Genomic DNA, 12260 nt, shown 5'->3' with positions numbered 1-12260 from the left:
TTACTGCAGCAACTAGGAAGAGAACCCCAAATTGTGACCATTAAATGGGATTTGTAAATACACTCCTCTTTTCTCCTTTCTGCTGAATAAAACCATACCCAGCTCGGAGACCCCAGTTTCCTCCAAGGCTTCAGTAATCCATCCTGGAAAATCGTATTGGATTGATAACACAATCCCAATCCAATCCATTTTCTAGTTTGCAAAGGAAAATCCGGTCCGGCGTTTAGTTTTAGCAGCGCTCCCTGTGACCGAAAGCTACAGCTCTTCAGCGGGGATAACTGAGGACCGTATTGGGGAGAGAAGCGAAGAAGGGCGGGGGAGCGGGAGGCGGCCGAAAGGGACGCCCTGCGCATGCGTGCCAGCGCCCATGCAAATCTGCTGTACATCCAGAGAGCAAAGTGGGATGATCTGTCACTACACCTGCAGCACCACGTTCGGAGGACAGCTCCTGCTTGCAGCTTCCAGACCCAGGTAAAAAAAAACAAACAAACTGAGCGGGCACCGTGCATGCATATCAATACCAGGTCTCAACCTATCCCCTGAAGAGGCAATCTGCTGCTGCTGCTAAGGGTCCTTTGGTGGCTGATTGCAGCTTCAAGGTTTAAGAAATCCCATCTTTCAGGAAGCCTGAGGGGAAGAAAGGAAGTACGGGCGAAATCATCACATTGGCTTCCTGGATTTGGTAATCTGAAGCGGGCCCACATCTTCCGGCCAACTTCCATTGAACTTCCCAGCACTCGAAAGGGACCGAAATGGAGAGCAAAGGTATGAGGCTGTCCCCATCGGGGGACTTCCCGCTGCATGTGCCTGTGGCCAGGGCAGCCCTCGGCGAGGGGACTGCAGTGCTTGGGGAGTGAGCATCATACTAGGTCGATAGGAGGAGATGCTATGTCCGTTGCAGCACCAGGGAAGTGTGGCAGGAAGGCGACTTCTTTTTAACTCCCACAGCTTGGAAGACAGTGTTTAATACTCCATCAGTTGCGTAGTGAAGTGTGATTTTTTTTCTTTTTTTTTTTCGTTTTAGGTAGGGGGGTGGGAAGAGTCTTTAGAAGGTGGGGGAGGTGAGATGTGTTGATAAAACAGTTTGTTTTCTGTAGAATGGATGGGTTCAAATAAATATATTTCATTTGCTGTAGGATTGCTGACAGGCACGTTTGTATCTGATATCCAATAATGCATTGCTATAGGAAAAATGTTTGGATTTCTCCACCCCCACCCCCACGAAGATGGTATTTCTGGGTGTGTATGACCACATCCTACTGCATTTTGAAAATATATTAGCAGAGAAATTGGGTCTATTTGGAACAGTGTGCGTTAGAACTGACCTCTAAGAAGAACAGTGCATCGGAGTACTGCTTGGCTCCAGGCATGATGCATATACTAGTTCTGGATATGTATATATTAATATTCTCCTCATAGCAAATCTGCATAATATACACATACTAACTGGTAAATGAACTGTAAAAATCAACTTCTGATGGCATATTTAACTCATAAACAAAATGACTATTAAAATTGTAAGATTGGATAGCCTTTGGGTTTAACTCCATCTATGCAGGTCTCCTCCTCCTCCTCTTTAAAACGCCCACCAGCTTGCAAGAGTCTTGAGTAATGTGGTCAGATATCCAGTAGGAATACTGGATGTATTTAATTGTGGTGAAATCAGAAGAAATGATGTCAACTTTTATGAAACTATATTCATTACCCAGAACTCGAGAAGCTATATTTGAAACAAGGTTTTATTTTTAAACCAAGAATGTCAGTCATTGTGGTAGTGTGCTCAGGATCAGGGAGTGGTGGTGGGTTACCTATTTCTGGGCTGATTAATAAAATTGAAGCGTCAAATGATAGCAGGTACCTGTTCAATAAAGTATCTAATTAGAGGAGTTAAGTATTTCAACCTAGGTAAGCATTTTCAGTATGAAAATAACTGAGTCAACATGGATTCAGACAAGCTGGCAAATTTTAATTGAGATAATTTTATTCTGATGGTTTGCTGATGGGCATTTCCTTGATTAACAATGATGTACATATATGAGAGATCCCGTGTCAATAAGTATACATGAGGCATATATTTATTAACTGTATTGTAGAATCCATTTTAAAATGAGAAGCCAAGTCTTAACTCATAGAGGTCTGTAATATTCCAGCTGATTAAGTATTTCTGGAACATGAGATTAAACAAAAGACAGTATCATTTTACTAAGAAGCATTTTTTTTTGTATTTAGAGGACACCTGCTGTTTGATTATTAAACTTGGTTATTTGGCAGAGGTTCTTGGTAACATTTTTGCCTCCAATTTATACACTAGTTCCTGGCCCATCATAAAAAGAGGATGTATCTCTAGTAATAATTTTTTATTTCTCCTCGTTTCCCATAAAATACGCTACATGTTATGCAGAGTTCCAGGTGGTTTATATCTCATGCTGATAACAGTAGCATTCTAGCTGTTCTGCCAGTCTTGGGATTTTGGAAAGGAGAAAGAATCTCAGAAGTTTATCTGGGAAGAATCAGGCCAGAAGTTCTATAGAAATCCAGATAGCAGTGATACAGGCGTGAATCACAGCACTCACCCAAAGGCAATTAATAATTTTGCCCCAAACCAATACTGTGGTCATTTTGCAGAGGTACCATAATTGCTTCAGGCAAGAGACATGGTGAAAGTCCTTATACATGTTAGTTCTCAGACTTCCTTTGCAAAACTGAATTAGCCAGGTACTGATCATATGAAGAATGGCTAATTATTTACACATTGGTCTCACTTTCTGAGTTGATGCAAATGGCACAGCTGAAAATGGTAGCTAACTTGAAATTTTGTTATAGAAGAAAAAAATGTGTATTAAGAAGAATGTATCCGTATCCCATTTGAATTGGTGCATCTTAAGTACTTTATGCTGCCATGTACAAACGTCTTCCCTCAACAGATTCAAATTTAATTCCAGGAAGACATTTTCAAATGTAAGCATATATATTTTTTTCTACTAGAAACTCTTTCAATACTCAGAGTATTATTACATGATTCAGTTGAAAGTTCAAGAGTTCTCCATCCCAGAAAAAAGGCTAATGGCCCAATTAGTCTTGACTCTTGTTGCCAGCATTTGACAACCTTCATATTACCTCCAGCATTTGAAAACCTTTCTTAGAGCGCTTGTCCAGAGTCTCCAGCAAGTTGAGCATCAGTTATTTACAAATAAGGTCAATTTTTTTTGCTTCCTTACTTACTGCTTTGCATCACTTCCTGTTATCAGGGTAAAGAGGAGAGGAAAATAAATCAATTGACCTAGCAATCAGTTTACGGTGTAATTTCAGTGATCCTTATGTACCATGGTAATTAATATTGCCTCAGAGATTTGGGTTGGTGCACAGTCTGAACAGCTTTGACAGAATTTGTGCCTTGCAGTGGTTCACAAACTTTGATGCACATTAGAATCATCTGGCATGCTTTTAGACCTCCTCATGCCTGGTCAAACCCTTTCTTAGTTATGTCAGAATGTTAGGGTAGGAGAGAGGCATAGGTGTTTTTTTTGAAGATCTCAGGTGTAACTGTGTTCGGGAATAACTCATTTAGACTCTTGATAATCAAAATGTGGTTTGATTTAGAATTGCAGAACCTTGACCTTTACTCCAGGCTTGCTGTATCAGAATCTGATTTTTACCGAAATCCCCAGGTTATTTGTATGCACATTAGTTTGAGAAGCATTGATTTACAGTGAGGAAAGAACTTTCCCTCTCCAAATCTCTCGTTCTCTCTCTCTCTCTCTCTCTCTCCCGATCTTCTCTTTTTTTTTTTTTTCCCTCTCCTGTACCACATCTTATCTTGGTCCAGCTAGGTTCTCAGTCTTAGGCTGGTCTATTAGAAATACCTGTGGAGCTTTTGAAGCGTAAAGATGCTTAGGCCACACCTCGACATTCTGGTTTAATGGGTTCTGGAGTAGAACCTGGGCATAGGTATTTTTAAAAAGCTCCCCAAGTGATGCAAATTGATAGTCAAAGTTAAACATTGGTCTAGGATCTCGCTACTCAAGGTGTAATCCATAGACAAGCAGTATTAACATCACCTGGAAACTTGTTAGAAATTCAGAATCTCAGGCCCTACTCCAGACATACTGAACCAAATCTGCATTTCAGCAGCATCTGCTTGTCATTTGTATGCATACTAAAGTTTAAGAAGCAGTGGTTTAGACCTTACGGGACTGATTGTATCTACGAATGAACCACTCTGGGGACCTCAGTGTAGAAGATTTGAAATTAACTAATCAATATGGAAGCTTCTGCATATGTGATCATGTTATAAGTTTTTGGTTGCTTTGGGAAAGAATGGAAATGAAATGCAGAAGAAATTGCTTGCCTCACGGTTATATCAGAAAATGGACTCATTTAAAATACCGTCTCTGTTCTTCCTCCAGCCGTTTAATTTCAACCCCTTGATTATCTTTTTTTAAAAATAAATTTATTTATTTATTTATTTATTTTTAAATTTTTGGCTGTGTTGGGACATTGTTGCTGTGCGCGGGCTTTCTTTAGTTGCGGAGCACAGGCTCTAGGCGCGCAGGCTTCAGTAGTTGTGGCGCGTGGGCTCAGTAGTTGTGGCTTGCGGGCTCTAGAGCGCAGGCTCAGTAGTTGTGGTGCACAGGCTTAGTTGCTCCGTGGCATGTGGGATCTTACCGGGCCAGGGCTCGAACCTGTGTCCCTGCATTGGCAGGCAGATTCTTAACCACTGCGCCACCAGGGAAGCCCCCCCCCCCCGATTATCTTTAAATGCTTATTCTATAGGTTTATTTTGAGTTCCTTAAAATGTCCTGGTATTTACCCATGGTAGTGTGATATTAGACTGCTTAAATTGAGGCCCGTCTTAGAGTGAATATAGCATTACCTTCTTCTCATTGTCACGTGCCTCTGTTCAGTTCTTTTGAGTTCATTTGCCATCCCCCTTGCTGTGTAAGATCTTCCCTGACCTCCCTTACATCTAATTAATATTTACTAGTATACTTGATATGACCTAAAGTCCTTGTTTGTCCCTCATATACTGCATTTCTTACAATCAACATAATAATTTTTGTGTTCTTTATTTAAACAAACATTTATTGAGCATCTGCTATGTTCCCAATGTGCTTAGTTCTGAGAATGTAAAAGAAAACTGAGATGCAGTCTCTGATCTTAAACATCTCACTCTCAAATCTCCATTCATAGATAACTTTTTTTGTGGGCATAATATGAATCTCTAATATTCATGTAGCTACTCAGGTGCCTGCATCAGATAAAACATTTTCATTTACATAGTAGGGACTCAGATTACATATGTTGAATTGGATAGCCTTCATTAGTTAATCATGCCATGTTCATGCATCCAGGAGATTGTAAATTGGGAGAGGTGAAAGAAGTTTGGCTACCAGAAACATCAGTTAGATTCCAGAACATAGAAGGCAGTAACATGACCTGCTTTCTTTATAGAGAACTACACATGTGTTCCCAGTGAAGATTCAACTGTGTTCTGAGTTTCACACCAGCATTAGAGGCAAGCCAGGGGCATGAACCAACGTAGGTAAGGTACAGAGTACTCATTTCTCTGAAATCAGAATGGTTCACCCTGCAGGAGACAAAGGAAATGTCTATGCAGTAACTAGTTTATCAGAGCTGGGAAGTGATTTTTAGAAAAGCTACTTTGTGGTTAAAAAACAAACAACCAAATCTCCAAGACCATTGTAGGATAAGTAAAATATAACATGGTACAAAACATAACAGAATACACATTGGGCATAGGAGATCACTGTTCTTATCCCAGCTCTAATGGTGTAACATTGGACAAATCACTTTTCCTGTCTGAGTCTTAAAGATTCTTAAATTTCAAAGGGAGTTCATTTCATTTAATTCAAAATATTTAATGAGTTGCCACATTATTCCAGGCACATTGTTAAATGTAGGGGATGGTGATATGAATAGTGCATTGGGTTGCCTTCCAGGAGCTTACAGTCTGGGGCTACATCGACAGGCTCAAGAGCTGCCGATTTCTAACATCATATGTCTCTTCTCCATTCATCTTTCAGATTTCTAGTAGGTTACCCAGGAGGCTAGAATCTAAAGTCATAGTGATTAATGACCTCTGCGGAGGCACTTAACATTCCACAACAATAATGCCTGCCTTTTGTTCCACTTTTGGTTTCTTTAAACAGAATTTTTGTGTGGGAGAACATTTGAACTCTTGCTAAGTACCTACTCTAAAAGCTGTTCCAACTGACTAGCTACCTGGCTAGTAACCTATTGTCTGAGTCAGGTGGTTATTATGAGGCTTGTTAGTATTAGTAATGAGTCTGGAGGTGGCCAGTTAGTTTTCTCTGTCATTCCCTTATCCCTGTTCTTTTATGCCTTTAAGCTTTTGACCCTATTAGGTGTGGTGTTTTGTGCTTACTGAATGACTAATAATTATGTTATACTGGATTTGTTAATATTGGGTTTCCTGATTTGTCACATTCATGAGACACTCTGTATTTTTTTAAAGGGCTTTTAATATATGTCATCGCCCTTAAAACCTTGTGATTAGATATTTTAACTTCATTTTGTAGATAACAAAACAGTGGCTGAGAAAGACGAAGTGACTTAGGCAATCCATCTTCTCTTTATTTCTCTGTAAAACAAGAATTATTGTGCCTACCTTAAGCCCCATACCCCCTATATCATGATTATGAAATTAAACTCGTACCAATAAACCATTTAGAGTTTAGAATCATAGTCTTTCATTATTATTAGCTGTGTTTGTCTTTTCATTAGGATCTCATCCTAGAGGGGAGAAATTAATCCTTTGCCATTTTTGTAGTTTTAGCAGCAAGCATACTGCATACACACTCAACAAGTTATCTCCTTTGACTTCTGCAAAGGCTTTAATTTACCAAAAGGGATTTCATTTGTTCTTATTCTATGTATTTTTTTTTGCAGTAACTCCTCAAAAACGTGAATTTATCTCTGTGTTGCTCAGATGTAGTTTCAAGGCAGTTATATAACACCTTGTGGGTTTGGGGATGGAGATGCATTGGGCCAAGCATTATACCTTGGTTGGGTTTAAAACATAGACTGTGTAAAATCTGGCCGCTAACAGGATTTTCAATCAGGGGTGCACATCTGAATCACGGGGCACCCCATGGTACATGGGACTTGGATCTTTAAGAAGCACCTCACGTGATTAGGATGTGCACTCTCAATTAGGAATCAGTAGATAAGCTACAGGGTGATTAATATGAAACGTTAACAGATACGTGTGTCGTTTGTCAGAAACGCTACAGGACTCCTGCTGCCTGGACCTTGATTTTTATTATTGCCTTCTTTAGTGTTAAGAGAGCAAACATGTAGAAGAGAGAAACTAATTCTTGTCCTACAGGCTTGGGTTAGAAAATAGACATGTAAATAGATGGTGTGTGTCTGAGACCAAGAAGACCCATGACTTCCCCCAATGTCTTCATCCTCTTTGGCATCCCTGCCTGCAGAATATGGTGGATTTTGTTCCAGGATCGATATCTATAGTTCTAATTTTAGTTTGCTGTTCTCTCCAGTTACTCTTTGAAACAGTCTCTGTCTCCCTGTCTTTGGGAACGTGGGACTCCCACCCAGGGAGGCCATGGTATTTTGCTGCTGTGATGCACTGATGGTACGTTGGCAGGTATCCCAGGGGACACCTGTTGCCTCTCCACAGAGCTTTTCTTTTTCATTTTTTTAAGCATATACTCTGCCTGGCTTTTTACCTGAAACAAATCCCACCACCAGTGATTCAGAGAGCACAGATAATTGAAAGTGGGCTGTAAACACTGTAGAAGAAAAAAAAGGAATGGTAAGCCGCTATTCTGAGGTCAGGGTTTTGTTTCTCTACTAATTGTGGACTGGCATTAGCCTGAGAAGCAGTCCAAAGGGACTAGACTGCAGGAAAAAATCTGGAAGCTTTCAGAGGCCATTCAGAAGGTAACTAAACACATGAAAGATTCCCTTAACTAGCAGGCAGGAGGAAGCAGCAAGCCAGTCTGCCAATAGCAGTCTCTCTCTCTACCCCATTCGTTCCTACAGATATCGCCCATGTGAAACAATCGGGTTTTTCTCAGTTCCTCAAATACTGATACCAAACATGCGGAGCAAACCTCATCCCAAGACAAATTGGAAATTCTTTTTTAACTTTTTGCAAACAAAAAATCTAGATGATTCTGACTTCAAAAAAACAATGTTGAGGTGCTTTTGCCCTTAGTCTCATTCACCTACTAAATTGGGTTTAGATGTTCTACGAATTAGAGAATTTCACAAGACTTATTACATGATCATTCTAATTGTTAAAAATCTGGAAAGTTTAAAATTAGATTATTTAAGCAGTTTTTCCAAAGGTACTTCTTTCATTTCAAGATATTTTTAACATTTCCAGCACTACTTAAAATTGAATTTGGTTTACTTTTTTTCTCTTCCAGGATTTAAAAGAGAAATATTTGCTATATGTCAAGAGAAAGGTTGTCATGTAAATCATGCTTTATTTGCAAGCCTACAAATAATTCAAAATGAGATGACATGGACTTTGCATCAGCATAAAAAGCAAACTGATAATGCAAGTATAGCAATACCCTCAATAATACTGAGGTGAGGGAGACAACCAAAGCAATTTTAAAACAATATGATTGGTTGATTTATTTAATAAGAATTATTTATTGAGTGCCTACTATGTGTTAGGTTCTCTAAGGGTAAGGTTTTTAAACTGGAGTCAACATACTGGTGGGATTATGAGATTGTGTACTAGGGTGATTCGCTGAGGCATGGAAAACATGCTGCATGTTCTGATGAAATAAAACTAATATTAGACTAGATGCTAGAAAACCTGGGTTCTGGTTCTACTTCTGCTCGCACTATTCAGTGGAGGAACTTTGGGAAAAATCTTTATTCTCCTCTCTCGAGCTCAGTGTCCTAAGCCTTTTTTTAAAAAGAAATATATATAACTCTATTTGCCTATTGATTTCTACTTTCTTATTACAAAGAAACTGCCTTTTCAGCTTGTTTGCATTCTTCCTTTACTTGATCCTTTTTAGACTTGATGTCTACAGAAAATAAAACAGGGTGGTCCTAATTACCACATTAATTTTTAAGGTGCCCCTGTAGGTTTGAGCTAGCTTTTTCATGCTGTGAGTTGTGTGACTGAATTTGTTCGGTCTATAACTGGTTTGAGCAATTGAACTGGGTTGAGCAATTAACTTGGTTCCATGTGAGAAAGCACTAAGACTGGGGGAAAATGGCTACTTGGCCGGAGTTTGTAGATTGCATGATAGTGACCACATATAGACCCAGGTATGTCTCAACCAGTGGGTGGTTGCAGTGGCCTTGAGGAAAAAATCTTGACTTGAGAGTCTGGAGACTTGGATTTGAATCCTGATTTCTGCCCCAACTCCTTGTGTGAGTTTGAGCTGGTCACTTCCTTTCTCTGTCCATATTTCTTCTTCTGTGAAACAAGGGTGGATCAGAGGCAAGTTTCTTTTCATCTTTGGGATTGTAAGAACCAGCATTTGTGAGGTGTTTATGTAGGGACTACAGTGATTATGTTTTGTTTAAGGATTTATGGTTGGTGCCTTGGTCTCTACTATTTCTTTAGTGAACTCAGTGGCATTTTTGCTCATCAGATTGTACATTATGTTTTTGTAATATTTTTTTTCCACTTATGTGTCTTTACAAATAAGATTAGTTTAGTTATACATCAGCCATATGTGAAGTTGATTTGGTGGGTATGGTTTTCTCCTCTCTCCCAACCCTAATCAGCACATATTCCCTAATAAAAATAAAAAAAAAGAATAATGCCAAGGAGTCCAAGTGCTGAGTGTTTTACTCACATTATAGAAAGAGATTTGATTTTCTTTTAGTTCTCAATCATTAGTAACATACTATTCAAAAATAATTGCACTCAGTCCTTCATTGTCTTCAATTTAAAAACCTTTTCTGTCTTCTGATGTTTGATTGGCTACTGATCATTTTGGATAGAAGAAGCCTTTTTTATTTCCAGATAAAAGTTATCTAAAGTCTAAGGGTGTCATGATTAATAAGATGAATTTCTTGATTGTGCAGAGAATAAAATTTAGTGATGGGATGGATTATTTAACAGACATTAACATGTTTATAAACATGAGTTATAATCAGAAATACTTGTGATATGATGGTAACTGTAAAAAGCAGTGATGTGGATATATGTACTGATTACAATAATGTGAAAGTTGTATGTCCGTGGACAAAGAATAATAGATGGTAGTGTGTAAAAAGAGGCAATATTTGGGTAATGATGATTGGATTGTGGATTGGACATTGAAAGGACATTTGAGGAGATAACAGTCTTTTGAAATTGTGCTTATATATTTTTTTTACTATGTATAGGGCACTGTGCTTTACATATAGTGACTCTAATCCTCATAACAATTCAGTGAGGCAAGCGGTATTGTTATCCCTATTTTAGGGAGTAGAAAACCCCAGCATAGAGACGTTAAGTAATTTGACCAAGTCACATAGCTAGTACATAGCAGACAAGCTTCGGAGTCTGTGAGCTTAACTACAACTGAACATCTGAGGCATTACTTTGCTCTGGTCTGGTACTTCCTTTGCTGAAAACTAGGCCAGCTGTGTACACACACATACGATGTTTACAGTTCATTAGCCTTCAGGATGGTGATCTCTGCAGGCTCAGGCTCACCGAAACCCTGGGCCCATCAGAGCCAGACTTGGGGAAGCATGAGGAGTGTTCCTGCCTGCTGTCAGGTGGCTATGAGAGAGCACCCGCTGCTCATATGCCTGAGGTGGCTTCCAACCCCAGGGGCTTAAGTAAGCGTGGGGTTGCACCTTCCTTCTCTCACATCACCTGCAGTAGCTGTCCTGCTTACCTGGGAAGCTCAGTGGTGTTGTAGAAAGATTGCAAGACTTGAAATCAGACACACAGCTAGCAACTTGTTAGTCCCTGTGACTTGGGCAAGATACCTCTCTGTGTCTTCGCTTCCTTATTTGTACAATGGCTCTTTCAAGATGAATGAGACAAATAATATATATTAATGTGTAATATATAATAAATATATAATATATAACAAATATAATAAATAAATATTTTATATTTATGTAATGAACCAAACGTAAAATCAGTACTCAGTGTTAACAGCTGCTGCTGTTGCGATTATCCTCTGACCCTTAGGCTTACTATTAATACTTCCTGTCTTCCTGTATGGGGCTGGATTCCTGCCTTAAACTCCTCACTATCACGTTAGCCCCTTGCATGGAGCCAGACGCAACTTTCAGTATCCTTCAGTCCATCTCATGTGAACATTCCTGATGCAAGATGAGATTCCTACCTGACGCTGATGCTGGCCGCTGCCACCATTCTTACTCTCATAGAACCATACTCTTTTCTTCCCCTGGTATTGCCCACCCTCCCTACTTTGATACCAGCTGTGATTGGTCTAGATTGGTTCATACTTTTCTTTAGACTGCTGACCCTTGCTGCTTCGCTAGTTTTCCCTTCATTCTGTCTAGTTCTAGTTCACTCATTTTTTTCCCCCTTAGGTTGGAACAAGCAGAATGCCATGCAGCTGTGGTATATGGCTTAAAATGATAGTTTTTAAGACCTACTGGTCTAAGTCGTGCTAAAAAATTAAAGAATAGTGACAAAAATGAAAGAAATCCACTAATCTTTTTGATCAGAATTTTACTTATTCCCATTGTCTGGCCTAAGATGAAGTTGAGTTTCCTCAGAAGAGAGAACTTGACCGTTGTGATAGGAATGTTGACATTGTTGCTTAGGTCCAGGCACCATTCCATTGTTCAGGGAAGAATAGTGAGAACAGCTTTCTGCCCAGTTGTACCTGGTCAGGGGTTTTCAACTGTAAGTATGGATTATAATAACTTGTAGGCTTGTTAAAACATATTTCTCGGTCTCCTATAGTCTCTGACTCAGTGGGTCTGGGGTGGGCCTGAGAGTTTACATTTTCTAACAGGTTCCCAGGGGATGCTGATGCTGCTAGTTAGGGGATCACACTTTGAGAACCCCTGGTGTAAACAATGTAGTCTATGATTCTCTTGTATTTGGGTATTGTATCTAGACATAAATGTACATTTGGCTGATCATTGATGAATATCAGAATAAGGGATCATGGGGTAGCATTCTCATGATAGAACTCCATAGCTTAAAAGAGTAAATAAGATCACATCTACAAAATCACCCCAGTATTACCCATACCCACACACTGGTTAATTAGTACAAAGATGTTATTAATGGTGTATAC

The 12260-nt window shown here is 39.4% G+C and overlaps 1 protein-coding gene across 2 annotated transcripts in view; it reads left to right on the top strand.

The window, feature by feature from the left end:
* Positions 1-317: 317 nt before the first annotated feature.
* The window catches only part of FGF12 (fibroblast growth factor 12), a 538421-nt gene continuing 526478 nt past the window's right edge, over positions 318-12260 (top strand). The window contains exons 1-2 of one of the 2 annotated variants that reach the window (XM_082461586.1): positions 318-471; positions 623-765. Coding sequence is in view for 1 of the 2 variants with exons in the window: in XM_082461585.1 (XP_082317711.1) it covers positions 753-765 (13 nt within the window). In the remaining variant the exon portion in view is untranslated. The remainder of the gene's footprint in view (positions 472-622; positions 766-12260) is intronic. The other variant, XM_082461585.1, reaches the window with a different exon arrangement.

Source organism: Balaenoptera physalus (genome assembly GCF_965194825.1).
Source record: "Balaenoptera physalus genome assembly, chromosome: 4".
Lineage (NCBI taxonomy): Eukaryota > Metazoa > Chordata > Mammalia > Artiodactyla > Balaenopteridae > Balaenoptera > Balaenoptera physalus.
Note: the sequence above shows the minus strand (reverse complement) of the source record. Positions and strands in the feature narration are given on the sequence as shown.